The 20,801-nt window shown below is 62.3% G+C and overlaps 7 protein-coding genes across 7 annotated transcripts in view; all 7 read left to right on the top strand.

The window, feature by feature from the left end:
- Nucleotides 1-389: 389 nt before the first annotated feature.
- Nucleotides 390-2,945, top strand: LDBPK_250950 (hypothetical protein, conserved; the record flags this gene model as incomplete). The annotated part of the gene is made up of 1 exon (XM_003861377.1): nucleotides 390-2,945. The coding sequence occupies one exon, from the start codon at nucleotides 390-392 to the stop codon at nucleotides 2,943-2,945; it is 2,556 nt and encodes an 851-aa protein (XP_003861425.1).
- Nucleotides 2,946-4,813: 1,868 nt separating this feature from the next.
- LDBPK_250960 (hypothetical protein, conserved) lies at nucleotides 4,814-5,602 on the top strand (the record flags this gene model as incomplete). Its single annotated transcript, XM_003861378.1, has 1 exon — nucleotides 4,814-5,602. One exon carries the CDS (start codon nucleotides 4,814-4,816, stop codon nucleotides 5,600-5,602), a length of 789 nt encoding a protein of 262 aa, XP_003861426.1.
- A 607-nt stretch (nucleotides 5,603-6,209) lies between these two features.
- Nucleotides 6,210-7,982, top strand: LDBPK_250970 (hypothetical protein, conserved; the record flags this gene model as incomplete). Its single annotated transcript, XM_003861379.1, has 1 exon — nucleotides 6,210-7,982. The coding sequence occupies one exon, from the start codon at nucleotides 6,210-6,212 to the stop codon at nucleotides 7,980-7,982; it is 1,773 nt and encodes a 590-aa protein (XP_003861427.1).
- A 756-nt stretch (nucleotides 7,983-8,738) lies between these two features.
- Nucleotides 8,739-9,575, top strand: LDBPK_250980 (hypothetical protein, conserved; the record flags this gene model as incomplete). The annotated part of the gene is made up of 1 exon (XM_003861380.1): nucleotides 8,739-9,575. One exon carries the CDS (start codon nucleotides 8,739-8,741, stop codon nucleotides 9,573-9,575), a length of 837 nt encoding a protein of 278 aa, XP_003861428.1.
- Nucleotides 9,576-11,018: 1,443 nt separating this feature from the next.
- Nucleotides 11,019-12,362, top strand: LDBPK_250990 (gamma-tubulin; the record flags this gene model as incomplete). The annotated part of the gene is made up of 1 exon (XM_003861381.1): nucleotides 11,019-12,362. One exon carries the CDS (start codon nucleotides 11,019-11,021, stop codon nucleotides 12,360-12,362), a length of 1,344 nt encoding a protein of 447 aa, XP_003861429.1.
- A 1,111-nt stretch (nucleotides 12,363-13,473) lies between these two features.
- Nucleotides 13,474-17,151, top strand: LDBPK_251000 (hypothetical protein, conserved; the record flags this gene model as incomplete). Its single annotated transcript, XM_003861382.1, has 1 exon — nucleotides 13,474-17,151. The coding sequence occupies one exon, from the start codon at nucleotides 13,474-13,476 to the stop codon at nucleotides 17,149-17,151; it is 3,678 nt and encodes a 1,225-aa protein (XP_003861430.1).
- Nucleotides 17,152-18,268: 1,117 nt separating this feature from the next.
- Nucleotides 18,269-20,801, top strand: part of LDBPK_251010 (dynein heavy chain, putative) — a gene marked incomplete at both ends in the record, with an annotated part of 14,109 nt that continues 11,576 nt past the window's right edge. The window contains one exon of the mRNA XM_003861383.1: nucleotides 18,269-20,801. This exon is cut by the window's right edge and continues 11,576 nt beyond it. Within this exon, the coding sequence (XP_003861431.1) occupies nucleotides 18,269-20,801 (2,533 nt within the window).

The raw sequence follows: 20,801 nt of genomic DNA on the forward strand, positions 1-20,801 counted from the left end.
CTAAAGCTACCCTTCCCTCACACAGATAGATATACGCACACACTCGTCCCAGGCCGAGAAGAGAGGCACACACACGAACTCGTACACCGTCTGCGTACCCGAAAAGCGAAGGAAAAGACGACGCCACATCCAAGCGGCAGCCGGTACATGCACGCTTGCATGTGTGTGAGTGTGTGTGTGTGTGTCTTTACGCCTCTGTGCGAGTGCACGTTGTTTCTTTTTTTCTTTTGTGTTTTTTTTCTTTCTGCGCTTCCCTTCGTGAGGCTCACCACGCATCCATAGATCAGATTCCGCTCCCTCCGCCTTCTTGTCTTTTCCGCTCTGTCCTCCCCCGTCTCTTCTATTCACCCTCCCGTTTCTCTGATAACGCCGCCGAAATCGGTCTCCCAATGCAGAAGCCGCAGCAGAGTTTTACGACGCTGCAGCGCGCGGCGCGCGATGGTGGTAGTGACAGCCACGCCAAAACGTGTGCTAGGCAAACGCCAGAGAACTGTGGGGTACTTCTAAAGGGCAGTCGATCGCTGTCGCCGGCGCCGTGCTTTCCCGGCGATGACATATCCCCCTCTGCGCGCCAGCATTCGCAGCAGGATCACCACCTCGCCGGCACACCATTGAAGGACCATCGCCCGCCATCCTCGCAGCCTCGCGAGCCGTCTCATGCGCCTCAAAGACGCCATCCGCACAAGCAGCAGCAGCAGCTGAGCCCAGGCTTCAACCCACGCGGCTATCGAGGCGACGGCGAGCGTGGCGTCAGCGGCAGTGGAGCCCCCAACGACTGGTGGCAGCGAACGACGCCTTTGAGCAGCAAGGCCTCTCCCCTTGGCAGCAATACTCGTCCGCGCAAGCTGTCACCGTCGGGAAACTCACCCGACGAGGGCCGCCGTCGCAGTCAGCGTGAGAAGCAGATTCAGTTCGGGTACGTCACGGACGGCTACACAAACATGAAGCGGCTCATCGCGCACGATCCGCTGCTGAGGAGCGGCGGCATCCTCCCGCTTTCGCCACCGGACGTTTTCAAGGGGAGCAAGCGCCTGTGGGACATTCAACTCCGCAAGTGGCGTCGCGCACTGCACATGTTCGATTACGTCTTCATCGATGGCGAAGATCGCCTGGAGACACGGGCGAAGGTGCTAGAGGAGCAGCGACGGCAGTGGGTAAGCGAGGCATTCAACGAGATGCCGCGTGAGGCGCGGCTGAAGATCGACCTCGACACCCTGCGCGGCGTCCAGTGCTCCTCTGCCGTGCCGAGCAGAATCCCCATCGAGGAAGACCTGCGATGCATCCTGCGAAGCGACGACTGCTACGAGTCCGTCCGCAGCGTCGTACCGCAGAGTGCGTCGTCGCTGACCAAGGGCACCGATATCAGCCCCCTCGAGGCGGGCATCAAGATCCACATTGCGCCGTCGGCTGCGGTGCTGCAGCGGCAGCAGGCGCAACTCGAAATGCAGCAGCGACTCTCCTCCCTTCACCAGCAACAGCAGCAACAGCAGGCTTTGGCAACAGAGGTGGCACCGGAAGGTATGGAGACGGGCTCACACGTCCCGAGCGCCCCGCCAGTGCTAGGCGCAACGGTTGAGTGCGCGGCTGCCGAGCGACCCGTCGAGCTCTCACCAAGTCCGCGTCGTCCACCGCTGCCGCTGCCGTCCTCACCGTCCCCATCGCATGTCTCATGCCCTTCTCCACAGCAGAAGGCGCGCGAGACGACGTCGCATCGACAGCTCTGCTGCAGCCCACTCCCGCGCATGACCGCAGCGCCAGTGCCCGCAGCATTCGGCAGCGCTGAGACAGCCCCGGGGATCTCGGCCAGTCAGCCTCGCGCCCTCTCTCTCTCGGGCAGCTCAGCGCCGGTGCAGGGTGCCTCACTGGGTTTGCCAGGCATGTCGGCAACAGCTGCGGTGCTGGCGCCGCCCCCGCCGTTTTCCGGCCCTACACCTTGCATCGTGCCGAACATGTGGATGCCCGGAGTGATCGTATCGCCAACACCGGCAGCGGCAGCACGGCCGCTGATGTCGTGGTGCAGTCACTGCGGTCATTGTATCGATCTCCCAGCGCCGGCCATCACTGGTGCGCCGTATGGAGGCATGTGTGCCGGTACCCCCGGCGGCCGCGGCGGAGTGCTGGCACCGGCCCAGGTGCCGCCACAGCACGTAAACCCAGTCGCCGTAGGCGGCACCAGTGGTGCCATGATGCCGCCGTCCATGCAGTTCCGTGGTGCGATGCCGTACATGAGCCATCCCACGAATTCTATGGCGGCGGCGGCGGTGGTCACCTCCCCTCTGTACTGGCAGATGCTGGCACCGCCGGCTGCTGAGCGGATTGAAGGCGGCGGCACCTTCACCGCGCACCACGGCAGCAGTCACAGCCAGTATCGCCAGTCCGAGGCGCGGCAAGACGCCTTCGCAACGATGCCGCGCTCCGCCGCAACTGTAGCCGGGAGATCGTGTCCGCGAGACGGGCACCGTCGTAGCAGCGGGGCCGTCGCTACAGGCGGCGGCGCGGCGACGCCGCAGACGGTGCCGCGGTTTGTCGCGCGACTCTCCACCTCGCCCAATGAGGTACGACTCGGCGAGCGACAGTCCGCCGAACGCCTCCACAGCGCAGAAGTCGCCAGTGGTGTTATGCCAGCGGTCACGAGGCCACTTGCCGCTGACACCAGAGCAGCAGCGGCAGCGCCAGCACCGCTACGGCAGCCATCCTCTGTCTTCGATGCCGCCGCCGACGCTGCACGTCTGGAGAAAAGTCAGTCCGCATTGGCGGTCACTCCTGAACGAAAGCTCTTCGGCACGGGCATCATCGCGGACGTGACGACAGAGTCGCGGCCGGTGGTCGTGGGGGCACTGCAGCAAGACGAGACACCGCAGGGCACACCGTCGGGCAAGCCGAGGCCGACTCGGGAGGTCGAGGATGCGCCGGTGGTCCCTCTTGTCTTCGATGGCGACGAGTAGAAGGAAGAAGAGGCAGTGGACCGCGTCTAGCCCATAAGAGTCGGAGGGAAGAGGGGGACAGGCGCTCTGTCCGCCCACCTCTGCGTGCGTATGTGTGTCCCTTTTCCTCCATTACAGCCCGCTCTCCTCGTCCGCACGCGCATACGCGGAGCGGACCAAGCAAAACACCACCACTTCCGAGTGCGACCGCGGGAGGCGGGAGACGGAGGAGAACAGGCAGACCACCGTGCCCATGCATCTACGCACATGCAAGCATGGACGGTGCACCGCGTCCCTCTCATCCCCCGCGACCGGCGTTTGGTTAGGGCTCTTCCTTTCGCTTTCCATTGATGTGGCAAGACACACGCGGACCGGTAAACGCACACACACACGTATATATATATATATATAGATATACATGGGCATGCACACACTCTTTCTGAGCGATCGAGTTATAGACAGAGGCGCCTTCTCCCACCGCCGACTCACCCCCTCCCTCCCCTGGTCGACATCATCCAGCGGGGGAAGAGGTGCGAAACGGCCCGCAACAACGACAAAGACCTCCTTTGCTCGGCCCTTTTCCTTCTTCACGCGTGTATGCGTGTGTGCCGCGTGGCACTTTGGGGAAAGGGACGGGGCTGTGACGCGGAGGTCGTGGCGTACGTGCATGTGGGTACCGCCCCTTAGAGAGCCGCCGGACATATCCAGTGACGAAGGGAGTCAGACAGAGACGCAGGTGGACGGTGAGGCACAACATTGGCGCAAGGTGGCCGCACACGCGCCGAGCGTGTATAGCGCCAATTCAGGGGCGAGGAAGGGATGTGGTTGATATATGAAGACACACGCACATAGACATACAGAGAGGACGGAAAAAACGAAAGCCCCTTTCTTTTCCTCCTTCTATGACTGATGTCTTTGTGTGTAGGGTTGGCGAGAGGAGAGGGCAAGCGCCGAAGGAGGCTGTCTATGGCGCGTCTCTCGATGAGGCGCCCTCCTCCGTATTGGTTGCTTCTTTCCGCCCCCGCCCCCCCTCTCCCTCCCTTTCTCCTTCTCCTCCCCGCCACCCTCGCTGTACTATCTTCCCATATCAGACGGCCGTTGCTGCGTTCCTTCACGGCCTCCGTCTTTTCGCCTTTTGCGCAGCGGTGCGCTGACGCGGGTACCTCATCACCCGTTTTGTTTGTTGCAGATGTCTGTCCCCACCTACTGCATGCGCCCTCTTTGCTGTCGTGGGATGATGTCATTGGCCTACATGAATGGCATGCATGCGCACATCCTCACATGTGTGTGCGTGTCTGCGTTCCTCCTCCTCCGACACAATGGTTCTAGCGGCAAGCAACAACAGAAGACACACACACACAGGTGAAGGCGAACAGCAATGAAAGAGTTGCGCGCGCAGCCGTGACAGCGTGTATAATGGAGAAAGGGAAATGCTCGTGTGTTTGAAGAAGACCCGTGTCGGCGTGTATGGGGTGTAAAGGGCTGCCTTCTCTGCGCGTGTCCGTGCACGCTTCCCCCTCCCGATCGTGCTTCCGCTACATATGTGTGCGTGTGTGCACGTATCTCTCTCTTTGCGCGAACACATACTTGCTAGATGCGGTGGCGGTCTCTACCGGCTCTCGTTTCTCTGCAGCTCGGCCGATCTCCCCTCTGATCTAATCGCTCCGCCTCATCGGCTGCTCACCGGCAATCACGTAGCCACCTTATCCCCCTTCGAAGTGAAGGTCTACGGCTGCACGCCTGCACCTCATTCACACGTGCAGGCACACGCACGCATACCAACATACAACGAGGCAAGCAGTGGGTCACGAGGCTCTCCTGCGGCCTCTTCTTCCCCCCTCTCGCCTCCTAGGCACTGTGAGGGCTTTGACCACTGATCAGCCTCCCTCATGTCGCTAGCGCCGTCGCTCCAGCTTACGGGCCTCACGCAGGCCGTCATCCAAGGCGACCTCTCCGCCTTGATGGAGAACGTCACTCCGTCCAACGTCAACTATACAGATCCTCACTACCGCCTATCGCTGGTGATGTGGGCCGTTGCTCTCGGTCGTCTTCCGACGACACAGCTGCTGCTCAGTCGCGGCGCCTCGCTGGCACAGGTGGACCGGCAGGGGTTCACGATCCTGCACCGTGCCGTGTGGAGTGCCGACGTGCCGGTCATTCACATGGTACTCTTCACTACCCCCATGTCGGCCCTCGCCTCTTCTGCTGATGCCCGTGCTCGCGCCACAGGCGCATACACCCCCGCCTCCTCTTCGCCGTCGGCGTCGCCTTCGCTGCTGACGTGGCGCCCCGGCGCGCAGCGCCTCGTGAACGCCGTGCACTCAGCCACCGGGCGCACGCCGCTGATGCTGGCGGCTCTGTCTGGGCAGGTGGACGTGGTTCGCTATCTACTTGTCACCTGCGCCGCTGATCCGTACCCGCGGGACTCGTACGGCCTCACCGCCGTGGATCTGGCGGCGCTGTGCGGGCACCTGCACATTGTGCAGCTGCTGCTGAACCTGACGGTGGCGCCGAACGGGGCCGGTGGCAACGCCTCAGACGTGTTCCCCACGACGCAGTGCAGCGCCGAGGATTACATCGAAATCGCCAAAACCATTCCGCAGCGGGAGCGTTTGTGCGCAGTCAACAAGCTTCTCAACGAGAACCTCGCCGAGGCCTCGCGCGTGGCGGCGGCATGAAGCAGTGCAGCGTGTAAGTGGAATGGTCCGCCTCCGATGTTTGGATGTGTGGCTAACAACGGTGCTGCTGCTGCTTCCTTGTCCCTCCCCCTCGCGCGCATCGCCATGGCCCAATCATTGTGTGTTCACGTTCGCGCGCGTGCTTCGCTTCTTCCTTTCGTTGTTTTACCGATGTCTCATAGAGCGCTTTTGTTGTCACGTCTCCTCTCAATATGATAAGCCCACCCATGTGCGCCGACACACTTGCTGCGTGTAGACTCATGCTTGACCTGGGGCCTGTCTACCACCCCTCAGCTCTCTATCCCTCTCCGTCTGCGTGCCCTCCTGTAGCGCCAAGGTCTGCCGTGTTGCCCACCCACCCCATGCGCAAAGCCGAGAAGGTGGACATGCACACACGCGCACACACACGCACATAAAGACACCCACTATGCTTCCTTTTCTCCCCCAAACCGCGTGGACATACTGGATCCTCGACTTGCTTGCATACTCTCCCCCCCCCACCCATCCACCCTCCTCTCACTCGTCATCGACCTTTGTCTTCGCACTCTCGCTACTGTCGCCGCTCATCCCTGCAGATCACTTGCGTTGTGCCTCGTGGCAAGCACGCATGGAGAGCGGCGCCGTCTCCAGCGAAGGCCGTGTCGACAAAGTCGATCGCGGGAGCATCGCGAGTCCTCTGCCGTTCTTGAGTGCGACTATGCCAGAGCAGCAGAAAGCGACGGCAGCCCTCATCGACGCACCTGACGACATAGACTCGCTGGCAGAAGAATTGGAGAACGCGACACACTCGCCGACGACGATGACCGCGGCGAGCACGCCGGCAACAGGCCCGAAGGTCAAAGGAAGCGCCAGAAGCAAGAAGAAGCGGGGCGCCACCGCCCCACGGGGGACAGCGGGGCGCAAAGTGAGGCCAGAGTCGGCTGAAGAGTCTACCCTGGTGGCAGCCATAACAGCGCGATCCGCGGAGCACGGCACCACCGGCACCCGCAGCAGCAGCCGAGACGAGTCCGATGGACTGAGCGAACGGAGAGACGAGACGCGACGAGGGAGTGAAGGGCCAGAGCGAAACCTGTCGACCGTGGAAGGCGTGCTGGCGTGCCGCACCAAGACGGAAAAAGCGGAGGGCACCGCAGCACTGCAGCAAGAGAAGCCGCGCCCTGACGGGGCCAGCGACACGGCAGCGAGCAAGCTTGAGGGGTCTGAGGAGCTGCTCGGTGATGCACGCCTCCACGAGGTTCGCGGCAGTCGGTCTCGCTCGCACTCCACGGCGCCACACACCCCGGCGGTACTGAACCCCGCCTTTGCGTCGTCGCTGTCTGCACTCGGTGCCAAGCAGGAAGAGGAGGAGGTGTGGGAGGTGGCGGTGCAGGCGGCCATCGATGCCCAGGAGCGCCAGCTGCGCCACACCCTACTTAGCGTTTTCCCCCCTGAGCTACTCCAGGGCGCCGAATGGGAGCGGTGTCTCGCCAAAGAGTGGGACCTCCGGAGTGGCACCGAAGCCGCTGTCGCGAGGAACGTAAAGGATGCGCCATCCCAGCCTGTGCGCACCGCTCCAACGCCGTTTCTGTCCTCTTCCCTGCCCCACCGCCTCAGCCCCGAGCCACTCCTGCCGCTGCTGAAGGCACTGTGCGAGGACAAAGCATATGTACACGGCGCGTGGTGCCGCTACGAGGACGACCTTGCCGTCCGCCGCACCCAGAACAGCATCCAGCGCAAGCGGCAGCGCAACTCATTCAACAAGGGTGGTCGCAAAGCCTCCTCGAGCGGGCCAACCGCTGCAGCACGGCGTCGAGATGGCGACGGCGACGACGACGATAGTAGCGCTGGTGAGGACAACGCTGCCGATGAAGACGAGCTCCAGCCCCCAGAATCTCATTGGGTGGAGGCGCCGCCCGCCTTCACGGGCGGCCCGCGGCCGTTCCCGACGAGTGCCACTCACCTCGCGCCTGACAGCGCTGTCATCGGTGGATTCCAGTGGACACCGTGGCGCTTCTACCGAGAAAAGCGGCGGCGCAGCTCGCGACGGCCAACGGCCAGTGACGCGTCCCCCGCCTCAGCGAGGTCTGTAACCGCGGCCAGTGCCGCTCAGCCGGACCTCTTCTCCGCTGTCTCCAGCAGCGCACCTGTCAGCAGTGGTGGCGTACCCTCTCTCGCCTGCTCCGAGGTGCCCTCTCTGCCAGTTCTTCAAGTAGAGGCGCACGTACCGGAAAGCGCGGTGGCTGTCGTGCCTCCGATGACGCCGGAGGAGCGAAAAGGGTACGCACGCTACGTGATGAGCAGCGGGAAGCTGCGCCACGACTGCCGCGATCCATACGCCTTTCTCGTTTCGCGTGCGAAGGAGATGCGCATCCAGTGGAAGCGCCAGCATCCGATGGACTGAAACACGTGTGCGTGCCTACGCAACGCTAAAAGCGGGTTGGAGATGCAGCCGGGGCAGTGAAGCGCGGCATGCGAGTAAGCCCCATTCACACAACATCCATGGCTGCCGACAGTGCACCTCTGTGGGTGTGTGCGTGTTGAGCGATGCAGCGGCGTGCCTGCTTCTACTTGTATCAGTCCCCACCACCACCACCGCCACACACACACACACACACACACACACACTTCCGACTCTCTCCTACCGACGTTTTTCCTGCTGCATGTGTGTGTGTGTGTGAGTCCGCGTGTGTGTTGTGAAGAAGCGGAAGTGCCGTCGCCACGGTGACAGATCGCGGCCGTCGGTGAGGGCACGACGGAAGGAAGCAAAGGAGAGGAAGGGCCGCGCCGTCTACAATTTGTCTCCGGAGGCGCCCCCACTTTTGTGTGTGACCGCCGCTTCGATGTAGTACAGTTCTGCTTCACCGCCACCGTCACCACCACCCGTCCGTCCTCCTCTCTTTCGTGTCTACCATCCTCACTCACACGGACGATTGCCGCCGCTGCTGCTGCTGCTGAGCTTCTTCCCGCTCTCCACCGAGGTGCATGTCTCGTGTGCGTGTGTGTGTGTGCATGTGTGTGTGTGTGTGTGTTTCGGAACGAAGTCGTCTGGCCGCATCTCAACAGCAGGAGAGGGAGAGCAAACGGAGAAGCGCATCTTGTGAACGAACTTATTGGTTCCTGTCTTGCCCCTCCTTTCTCTCCGTTACTCGCACACAAGATGAGCTCCGCTGCTGTCCAGGTCTCCGCCACCGCAGAGGCGAGTGCGCAATCGGTGCCGCTCTTGATCACGTGCCTGCACGCGTCTGCTTTCTCCGCCCCTCTCGCAGAGGAGCGTCGAGCCTTCGACATCATCGAGAGGCTTCTCTCTAACCGCTTGCAGCACCCGACTGAGCCGCGCTACACATCGTTCTCTGCCACAAGCGCAGCGTGGGTCAACGGCGTTGCCCCGCTCGTCTACATGTTTCGGTTAGCCGCATGGATGGGGTGCGCAGTGACAGCAGAGGGCACTCGTTACGTATTCTTTGAAGGTCTCGGTGAAACGCACGCGCCCGGGCCAAGCAATGATGCGGAAGGCCGGCGGCAACGGCATGGCCAGCAGCAGATTGCGGATCGCCTCGATGAGCTTCGTTGCGTCGCCTCCGTATGGGATACATCGGTCGCGGAGAGTTCTGCCGATGCCTCGAGGCGCTATCAAGACGCTCATCAGCAGCTGCTCCAGCTTTTTCAGTCGGCCCAAGGCTTCACCGACCGAGAGGAGGTGTGGGCGCGGCACACCAACTGCCTGCAGCTTCACCGTCTCCTCGCCTGCGCGCCTGACGTGGGGCGGCAAGAGGGGACGACGTCCTCTCAGGCAACTTCGGATGTGCTACAGAGAGTGCGCCGCCGCATCGACGGCACGCGCGCAGCGAGAGCTCGATCGCTTTTTAAGTGCGCCCGATTCGATGCCCTCGACGAACGCGCAGGGCGCGCGCATGGCGCGAGCGCTGTCGGTCCCTGGCACACAGCACGGTCGCCGTGGCGAAGGCGAAGCCCGTGCGACGTGCCTGGCGGATGACTCTCTCCGATGGCTGCTCTCTCACGCTTCGCTGTGCGAGTGCCACCGTATGTGCGAAAACGTGGCTGCCGAGTCTGCCAGCAGCTCTGTGGGAAGCAGGGAGAGTATGGCTACGGCCGTCTCGCTGGTTCCCGGCTTCTCTGCCGCAGTTGCGGTGCGACTTCGTCAGCGAGCGCAGCTGGAGCAGCACCAGGGCTACCTCGACGCAACAGGCCCCGCGTATCGACGGCTGGGCCATGAGGAGCGTCACCGCGGTGAGAGCCTTATTATGAGTATTACCGCCCTCCTCGGGCAAAGCTCGGAGGTGACGGAAGCTCAGGGGATGGTGCGCCACGACCGGCACGAGGCGCGTCGGCTGATGGGCAACTTCTGCCAAGACGGCGACCTTGTGAAGCTCTACGTGTTGGAGAAGTACGCAGCGGAGCTGGAGGAGGCGAAGCTGCTGCACAGGAAGCCGCTTGTCTACGCTGCGTTGTGCGAGCGGTAAATCAGATAACAAGTCGCAAGCAGACGCTCACAGTAAGTCATCAGGGTTCTCTCAAGTACGTGCTGCTTTTTTTTTTTTTGCGGCGTGTGGCATTGCCGCCCTCCTGCTTACTCGCCTTCATCGACGCGGCTGGCGCGGTGGCAGTCGCGTAGCTGCAGGGTAACTCGCCTTTACGCGTTCGCTCATCCAGGCGTACGCGCACAAGGATTCCACGCGCCGCACCGGTGTGTGCAGTGACGCTGAACATGCGTGCGCTGATGAAGAGACACTTCATTGGGCAACAACCGCGAAACCGGATCGAAAACGAATGCGCCGCGATGCCTCCGCCACCTTCAGGCACGTCTGCCAGAGATGTCGTCAAAGCATGCCCCACCATACACACGTTCAGCTGCACTCTGTCCCCTCCCCTCCCCCGCGCACACGCACACGCACGCGCGCAGAGAACCGTACAGAGCTTTGAGCGGCATCCAGGCGCGACCCCCACCCCCCACCCCCCACCACACACACACACACCCTCCACACACAAACACCACCCCGCATCTCTGCTCAACGGCGGCTTCGCTGCCAAGCACACCGACACGTGCAAGGCCTGGGCAATAAGAGAAGATTACGCACAAAGAGCCAAGCCCAATCGAGTGGAGCGAGAGGGCCGCGGCTGCAGCGCAGGAGATCAAGGTACACAGCACACAGCGGCGCATTCAAAAAGGGGAGGAAGGGGTAGCACAAGCAGACGTCAAGGTTACTCTTCCGTTCGCGCGTGTCTCTGTGCGCATGAAGAGAGCGGCAGACAAGTTAGGGTACCTGCGACGTAGACACGGCACAGGCAGCCAACGGCAGAGGATCGTCACAAGGGCAGTGGGCACTCCTTGTGAGAACCCAAGTGGCGCTTCCACTTGCACGATAGCAGAAGTTCTCCTCCCCATATAGACATACACACCGACGTGTCTGGTCGCCATATGCCTCGCGAGATCATCACCATTCAAGCCGGCCAGTGCGGCAACCAGGTAGGCAGCGAGTTCTGGCGGCAGCTCTGCCTCGAGCACGGCATCCGACTCGACGGCGTCGTGGAGCCGTACGCCGTCGGCGGTGAGGATCGCAAAGATGTTTTTTTCTATCAAGCCGACGACGACCACTACGTGCCGCGTGCGTTGCTCGTGGACCTTGAGCCGCGCGTGATCAACGCGGTGCAGCGCGGCTCGATGCAGAAGCTCTTCAACAGCGAGAACATCTTCATTCACAAGGAAGGCGGTGGCGCCGGCAACAACTGGTCTCACGGCTACGAGCTGGGCGACCAGGTGCAGGAGACGCTCTTCGACATGATCGAGCGAGAGGCCGAGAACAGCGACAGCCTCGAGGGATTCGTTCTTACTCACTCCATTGCAGGCGGTACGGGAAGCGGCATGGGCAGCTACCTGCTGGAGAACTTGAACGATAAGTTCCCAAAGAAGCTCATCCAGACGTACAGCGTCTTCCCGAACCAGTCGCGTGGCGGCGAGAGCGACGTCATTGTCCAGCCGTACAACAGCCTACTAGCCGTGAAGCGGCTCACGCTGCACGCCGACTGCGTTGTCGTCCTCGACAACACCGCACTGAACCGTATCGTCACCGACAACCTCCACATCGCCTCCCCCACGGTGGAACAGATGAACGGGCTCGTCAGCACCGTCATGGCCGCCTCGACGGCGACGCTGCGCTACCCGGGCTACATGAACAACGACTTGATGAGCATGCTCGCCTCGCTCATCCCGACGCCGCGGTGCCACTTTGTGTGCACCGGATACACCCCGACCACCCTCGACACCTCGAACATTCAGTCCTCGGTGCGCAAGACGTCCGTGCACGACGTGATGCGTCGACTGCTGATGCCGAAGAACATGATGGTGTCGACATCCATGAAGAGCGGCTGCTACATCTCTCTCCTAAACCTCATCCAGGGTGACGTCGACCCGGCACAGGTGCACCGCTCCCTCGAGCGGATTCGCGAGCGGTCACCGACGTTCATTCCGTGGGGGCCGGCCTCAATCCAGGTCATCCTGTCAAAGAAGTCGCCGTACGTGGACACGCGGCACCGGGTGAGCGGCCTCGTAATGGCGAACCACACGAGCATCCACACCCTCTTTCACCGCACACTGAAGCAGTTTGACATGCTGTTCGGCCGCGGCGTCTTCCTCGATCAGTACCGAAAGTATGGGCCGACCAAGGACAACCTGGACGAGTTCAGCGACGCGAGGGACGTCGTGGAGAGTTTGGTGGCGGAGTACAAGGCGTGTGAGAGCTCCGACTACATCCGCAACTTCTGAGTAGTGCAACAGCTGCGGCCCGGCGTTTTACCGTGTTCTCCTGTCGCCCATCTCTCTCCATCTCCCTCTCTCCGAAAGTCTGCGCCGTGGACAGGACCGCACAGCGTCTCATCGACTGGCCTCTCCCTTCCCTCACCACCTCCCATGCGCATAGACGCGGCCACGCACCTCCTCTCTCGCGCACGCGCGCAAGTCCTGCTGCGCTGTCAACACGCATGCGTGTATACCGTGGGTGAACGCGCGTGTGGCTGTCGGTCTTTTGAAAGGCTATAGACAAAATACGGCGATGATGACGGATGTGCTTGTTGCACCCTCTCTCCATGCCTCCGCCCTATGTGTGTGTGTGTGTGTGTGTGTGTCTGTGCCTGTGTCTGTGTCTGTGTGTTGGACAAGATTCAGGCATGTCGGGGCAGTGTGCAGTGTTGTGCTCGTATACGTATGTGTGTGTCTCTATAGCCATATGTGTGCAGAAGTCGATGCCAACGCCCTTCCCTTGCGGTCGCGTTTCCGTTTTTTTCGTTGTCTGGGCAATCGGTGACCTAAGATCTGCAAAACCTCTCGCCCGGCGTGCGTCGACCTGCCTGGGGAGCCTGTATGCACTATGCTCATCAGCATCCTCCTCTCTCCCTCTCCGACCACCATTACCACCATCACCCATCATGTCCCTTGCCTTACTCCTATCCCGTGAAACACCACCGAAGGACACGAGGAGGCGCACCGTCAGCTGAGGTCTCTGTGTGTGTGTAAGTGCTTTTATTCTGCATGAGCACATACGCAGGCACTTGTGTGGATGTGCACCGACGTCGAGAAGTGCGCCCCGCTCCCTCCTCAGCAACAACAAGATCGCATTGTCGTTCCGTCTGGTCGCTTCGCCGCTACAGCCGTGCCCGATGGCTGTCTTGAGTGCACGCCCGTCGCCGAGCGCTGCGTTCCTTCCTCCCTCCTCCATCCCATACACGGGCAACCACTAGAGACCCCCGCGCACCGCTATACAGGCGCGCACGTCCGTTGAAAGAAAAGGGAGCACGCACATATACGCATAGAGATTTTTGAAAAGACGTTGGTTAGACAAGGCAGGAGGTGAGGGGGGAAGGGGAAAAGGGGTTGGTTCATGTCGGTCCTTCCTGCCGGGGCAGACCGTGCTGCGGTACAGGAACTGGAGGCGCTTTTCCGCACCGCGGACCCGACAAACACGGGACTGCTGTCGTACAGCGAGTTCGCCTACCTTATCCTACGCAGTGGGGGGACGCAGAAACAGGCAGATGCGCTGATTGAGAAGTTCGCCGGGCCGTCACGTGCTCAGCGGGTGGTGTACTACGGGGCACTGCTGGAGCAGCTGTACGACTATGCGGAAGCGACTGCAGATGCGCATGGCGATGTCGAGAACGGCAGTGCAAGACACACTTCAGACCCGCTACTCAGGATATCCTCTCTCGACTGCACCTCCTCCATGCCGGCCCTTGATACGTCCAACAGCTCCCCATTGCCGACTCCCCCGGCGCCGACCGGCGTTGGGCCGTCGTCGTGGCATGCTTCCCACTCGCCAATCGCTGGCGGTGGTGGCGCCGCTGCTGCTGCTGCTCCAGCTCCTCGTGACGTCATGGGCGCGGGTCAGTATGTCGTCCCTTCCGCTGCATTATCATCCTCGCCCCTCTACAGATCGGTCAGCCATGCCGGCGCCGGCGGCCGCAGCGCCTCCACGCTCGCCTCGCGCGAGTCGTCCACGGCAACCTACGCAACGTACACCACATGCAACGACCGCTCGCTGCCTCACCTCCGCAGCAACAGCAGTGCCACCCCCCCGCGCAGGCCGCTTCGCAGTCCGTCCTCTCCCCACTCCTCACGGTTTGTCGAGTCTGCTCTTCGAACCGCTACAGCAGCGGCGGCGGGGCCGCATCAGCAGCAGCGGCTCGATCGCGCGCCGTCGCAGGGCGGCACACATGTCAGTTGGCCAGCGTCCCGATCGCGAAGCCGCGATGATGTGCGCACCACTCCTCTTACAGGCTCGTCGGTGGTGGGCACGCAAGGTGGTGAGCGTGCGCGCGTGTACGGTGCCACGTCGGCGCCACAGTACGCCGCAGGTGACGGTCGCTACTCCTATGCCCCGCGCGCATGCGACCCGACACCGGTGAGTATCGGGCACCGTCGGCGCGAGAGCTCCACAGAGCGCATGGTGCGCGCGGCAGCCGAGGTGAGTATCCACGGCAGACCTCAGTCGCGTTTCGATGCAGAAGGCAGTGTCGGTGCTGGAGAGACCCGTGAAGGTGAAGGGAAGCGCCGTTCAAGTGTGGCTCGTGTGCTGCCTGACGCACTGCGCTCCGCGTCGTCGTCTTCCTACGCAGCGGCGCCCCATCTTGTTGCCGCCAATCGTGCCAGTCGCACCGCTGCGCCGCAGGCGGAAAACACGAGCACGTTATTCACCGCAAGCCGCGCAAGTGACTCGTACGTGAGTCACGTAGACCATAGTGGTCACAGCAGTTACCATAGCGACGCCGCCGCGACGTCCCTTCTATCGCTACGGGACATCTTTCAGCGTCATCTGGCGCCGCGGTCATCGCGTGATGGCACCGTGCTGCTGAGCGAGCTGGAAGAGGCCTTGGCGACGCGCGGGGTGGGTGTGCATCCGCTAGAGCTGGAGGCCGTGGCCGACTCGCTGGAGCTGGCCGCGGTGCCGGCGGCCATCGAGCATCATGGCAGTGCCCTACAGCACCACAGCTTCAACGCGAGCCTGAAGAACGGCTTCGGGGCCTCGGTCGCTACAGCTGGGCGCATGCTTCGTGACTCACCGCATCCCTGGCGCTCGGTCAGCGCCTCTGGCATGGATAGCACGGACGCCTCGGCAACGACAGCGAGTCGGGCCACCCTCACCGGTGGTACGGATCGGGCGCTGAGTCTCGTCGACTTCTGTGTGCTGGTCTCTCGTCTGCGTCCGGCGCTCATTCAACGCATTCGCAGCCCCGGTGTGTGGGAGGGCGCGGCATCCATCGATGGAGTCGAGGTGCTGCAGAGCCGTCAGCCTCCGCCGGTCAACAGCCGCCTTGAATCTCGCGGAGCTGTGGAAAGTGATGACGGGGACAGCATTGCAGACGTGACCGTGTCACCGATGACCCCAGAAGCGGCCGCCCCTGCGACGCCGCGGTCCACCGTGTCCTCGTCGAGCACGCGACCACACTCCTCCGCGCAACGTCATCTTCGGCGGCGGCGCTCTCTCGTGCCACACCGCTTTGCCGACCTGCACCGCCCACTAAGTGCGGCGAAGGTGTACGGCGCTGCGGCATCGGCATCGACGTCCGCGGCGCCGCCGACTGCCCGGCAACTCTCGGCCGATCAGCAGTTTGCCGTTGAGCACGCGCAGCGGGAGCCACGACGCAGTAAGCGAGAGGAAGATAGCGATGACGGCTGCCATGCCTCTGTCAGATATGCACAGCCAACTGCCGCTTCCGAGCAACGGCGCAATGGACTGGACGTGCCGTCAGCCACGACAGCGCGGCTAAACCGCACAAAGGTGCCTCTCTGGCACGATGGACAGCGCCTCGGTGCGCGCCGCAGCCACACCGACGCCACTCGCTCGCCGTCGTCCACGTCACCGGGTAGCTCGCGTGGTTTGATCTCACCCGACGAGCGCCATCATCCGCAGCAGCCGCGACCGCACCGCGCCCACATCGCTCTCCGCAGTCCCACCAGCGACTTTTCGGCTCGCGTCGTGCGCAAAGAGTTGGGTGATGGTCTCGCACGTCGTGGTTGTGGGAGGATGTCCGAGCCTTGGCCAACGACGACATCGGCAGAGCTCTCGCCGACTTCCAGGGCACTGTCGTCGCCGCAGTCGATCAACAAAAGAGGGCCGACATCCTCGATGCTGGCGCCGCGTGTCCTGGAAACGCTTCAAAGTGCCGCGTTGCCGCTGTTGCGCCGCTGTGCACAGCTGGACAGTCGGCACACGGGGCGCATGGCACCGAGCGCGTGGCTGCGCGTACTGCGAGACGCTTGTCCAGCCTTGACGGATGCAGAGCGACTCCGTGTGCAAGAATGGATTCGATCAAGAGGGCAGCGGTCGGCCTGTGGCGCCGACTACGCGGCGGTCGTGGAGGATATTTTGACAGAGGCGAGCATCGTCCCTCTCACCCCCGCGTCTGGCGCGAAGAGCAGCGCATGCCGGCGTGGTGACAGTACCGCGGCAGCCTCGCCGCTTCGCGCCTCCGCCACTCGGATGCGCAGCTATCCTCAACGGCAAGATGCGGCTGCGACAAGGTCTTCGGTGCCATACACGTCGACCACGAAGGACGCCTCACCGGCCTCAAGCCGCTCGGCAGCGAAGCCGCGTGCGGCCGTGCGCAGCGGGCCGAGTGGACGCGTTCCTGTCTCATCATCCCATACCACAGCGAATGGTCAGATGACTGACGAGGACGCGAAGCGGCTGCTTGCGCACGAGCTGATGACGGCCTGTGGTGGCGACACGGAGGCGCTTCTGGGGTATTTCCGCGCCTTCGACGAGGCTGGCACTGGACTCCTCGTCGAGCATGTCTGGCGAGCCAGCTTGGAGGAGCTTTTTCGGCGGACAGAGGGTCGAGAGGCGCCAGCGTGGGTCGTGGGCGGGTGTGTGCGCCTCTCGCGTGTGCCACTGGAGAGACCGGCTGCCACACCGTCGCCGCAGCGCGGCACACCACCGCTCGTTTCTCCTGCGCTCTCCGCGGCGCGCGCACGCGTCTCGCGGGTACCGCCAGCGATGCGCGGGACACTGTGCGATTACCGCTACGTCTTGGAGGAGCTTGGCGTTCATGCAGACGGGTGAGGCTCGCGCGCAGCGTCTACGTTGCAGCGCTGAGCAGATTCGGCAGTATTGCTCACCAAGCGAAGCAAAACAAAGGCCACGAATACGACTGCGTCGGCATAGGCCACTAAACTCCTCTGCTCTTCAAGGAAGGAGGGCCTCCTGCCCTTCGCCCCTTCTCTTTCTTTCGTCTCGGCTCGCGTGTGGACACCGGCACGCACACACGGAGACGGATACGCACGGTTTGCCATGACACCCCCTCTCGAATGATGCCTCTCCGGCACTCCCTCTGTCTTCGCCCCGCCCTCGTCACCTGCACACATGCGTCGGCACTCACGGGTGCATCGCACACCTGCACAACGACGCCGAATCGTCACGACTACACATCACCTCACGCACACACGCTTACGTGCACATGTATACATCTGCATGCATGAAACAGAAAAAAAAAACGCTAACCAAAGGTGTCGTATTCAACGCACGGCAGCATATACACGCACCCTCCCTCTCTGTCCCTCTCCGCACCCGTCGTGCGTAATCTGATTGTTCCCAGTCGCTCGCCCCCCCCCCTTCCCTCCTCCGTTGGCTGCGTCTCCTTAGTGGCCCTCCCTCTCGCCGTTCCGTCAGAGATCTCTCTCGCTGTGTGCGTGTGTGTTCGTTCCACTTCTGCCGTGTTGTGACGTCTGTGCAAGGCACCCCCTCGTGTGCGCCGCATCCACTGCGCTGTTGTTGTGTATCGGGGGAGAGGGGCTTATTGGCCATCGCTGCTGCCCTCGCTCGCGCGCTGATTCTCTGCCGCATCACCTGCACAGAGAAGGGTGCATGCATGCGACGCTGAGGCTAACGTGCCCTTTTTTCCTTTACCCTTGTCTAGTGGTCTGTGCGGCGTGTCTGCCGTCGGTGGCCGTGTGAAGCGTTTTTGTGCAGCGCTCGCCGTCTGCTAATCCCGATCGTCGTCACCCCGGACTGGAGGCGAAGCCGAACCAGACGAAGACGATCACCAGGCGAGAGCGTACACGGCTTGCTCGTCTCTGCCCACCTGCCGTCCGCAACGCCAAAAGTGCAAGTCTGGTGTAGGTCTGTTGTACGCCCTGCTTTCTCCCTTTTCGTGGCCCACACACGCACACAAAGAGACATGATGGAGGATCCACAGGTGGCGGCGGTGGCTGGCCGCCCCGGTAGCGCGTCCGAGATGAACCGCCACATCCGCTCTGACCTTCGCCACCACTACATCTTCTCGCGCGTCAAGGACTTCCTCTCCGGCGGCGACGCTGCCAAGGCGGATGAGCTGGCGCGGCAGTTGGATCGCAACTTCACGGACGGCTCGGCGAACTTCATGGTCGTCCATGACCTCCTCCAGGGCACCGGCGCCAACACGCTGCTGTTCACATATCAGCCGGCGAGCGCCTTCGCCGCGGCGGGCGTTGCAGCATCCCCGGACGCGAAGGCGGGGAATGGTGGTGACGCTGGTGCGGCTACGGATACCCATGCCGCCGCCACCAACGCCGGCAGCGGGGAGGACGTGCTGCAGGTGCTGGACCCCACGAAGAGCACCATCGAGCACATCACGAAGCGCTTCGTCTACGTCATACGCGCCGACACCGGTAAGCCGATAAACACGAAAGACTTGACGCAGGTGGTGCAGGAGGTGTCGATGGGCATCATGCGGGCGAACGTGCTCACCAGCTACGAGCACCTGCTGACGGAGGTGTACACGCCGCTGTTGAACCGGATGCGCAACTGGGGCAAGAACACGGTGGACGAGAAGAACCAGTTCATCGTGACCCTGATGCATTACGCGGACCGCGTGAACGAGCTGCAGCAGCTGCAAGACGACACGGCGATGCTGAACCCGGTGGACCAGGCAACATGGAAGCACCTGCGTAGCGGCGGGGTCAGCAAGCGCGGCGGCACGAGCGACACGACGGTGGTGACCAGGCTCGCGCAGACTGTGGAGAGCTGGATTCAGACGGTAAACGAAGCTGTGGCGCAGGTGCCGAACTACGAGGCGGAGCTGCAGGACGAGCGCGCTGGCCCGAAGACGGAGAAAGAGCTGTGGAAGACCAGGCTCGCCAAGTTGCGCTTGCTCGAGGAGCAGCTGCAACGCTTCTCGGCTACGCAGGCGGTGCAGTACCTTCGTGAGGTGCGCAGCCCGCTGGTGGCGCAGTGGACGGAGATGGACACAAACCTGACGGAGGCGCTGGCGGAGGCACAGGAGAACGTCAAGTACCTGCAGTCATTGGATACCTACTTCGATGTACTATACTCGTCCAACCTGCAGCGCATCATGACGATTATGCCAACGCTCATCACGAACATTCGCATGATGTACACCATTGCTCGCTACTACCCCACCCGCGAGCACATGACCGCGCTCTTCTTCAAGATTACCAATGAGATCGTGCTGGCGTGCAAGCGCGCCATCAACCCGTCCGGGACACGCTCCCGCATCTGGGATATGACGCACGACGCCGCTTCGCTGCAGGACCTGATTGCCCGCCTGCAGGCAAGCGCGAAGCTGAACGAGGTGTACATTCGGGAGTACCGCAAGGCGCAGGAGTACTTCCTCAGCCACAGCTCCAGCAGCGGCGGCCGCCTCTTCGACTTTGACGAGCTGCGCTTTCTCGGTCACTTCAATTTGTTCGCCAAGCGCGTGGACAAGCTCATCACCGTCTTCCGCAAGGTGGAGCAGTTCCGCCTGCTCAAGAGCTTCCACGTGGATCAGATGGCGAGCCTGCTGCCCCGCTTCGACGAGTACCTCGGCCACCTGCGCGGCAAGACGACGGACATCCTCGACGTGCACGACAACAACAAGTTCGACGTGGAGTTCAAGATTTTCGAAAGCCGGCTGTCGGAGCTGGAGACGTCGATGCAGGTCGCCATCAACTCCTCCTTCGAGAACATCACGTCTACCGACAACGCGCTGCTGTTGCTGAAGAAGTACCAGAAGATACTGCAGTCCGAGACGTTCGCGGCGGACCTGGAATCGAAGTACCTTGTCATCTTTCACAGCTACGGCATGGAGCTAGAGAAGGATCAGAAGACGTATGAGCGGTACAAGGAGGACCCGCCGATGGCGCGCCACATGACGCCGGTTGCCGGCGCCATCAGCTGGTCGCGCCAGCTCCTGCGTCACATCAAGGAGCCGATGGACAAGTTCAAGACGAACCGCACCATCATGGCGAACACGAAGGACAGCAAGAAGGTGATCCGAACCTACAACAAGGTCTCGATCGCGCTGCTAGAGTTTGAGGCGATTTGGCTGGACGCGTGGAAGCGTTCCATAGAGTCGAGTAAGGCGGGCATGAACGCGACGCTGCTTGTGCGCCACGAAGGTCGGCTGTACGTCAACTTCGACAGCGAGATCAATCAGCTAATCAAGGAGACGCGCTCGCTGATGCTGCTCGGCGACGTCGATGTGCCGGCGGCCGCCAAGTCGCTGCTCATGCAGGAGCAGAAGCTGAAGGTTTTCTACAACGAACTGACGTTCCTCGTGAAGGAGTACGAGCGTGTTGTTGGCCGCCCTGGCGAGTCGACGCGCTGCGCCATCATCGGCATTACCCGCCCTCTTCTGCAGCCGGCCATCCAGCGGCTCGACGCGATCATTCGCCCTGGCGAGACAACGCTGACGTGGACCTCAATGAACGTCGACACCTACCTGGAGCGCGTTC

This window comes from Leishmania donovani, chromosome 25 (assembly GCF_000227135.1).
Source record: "Leishmania donovani BPK282A1 complete genome, chromosome 25".
Classification (NCBI taxonomy): Eukaryota; Euglenozoa; class Kinetoplastea; order Trypanosomatida; family Trypanosomatidae; genus Leishmania; species Leishmania donovani.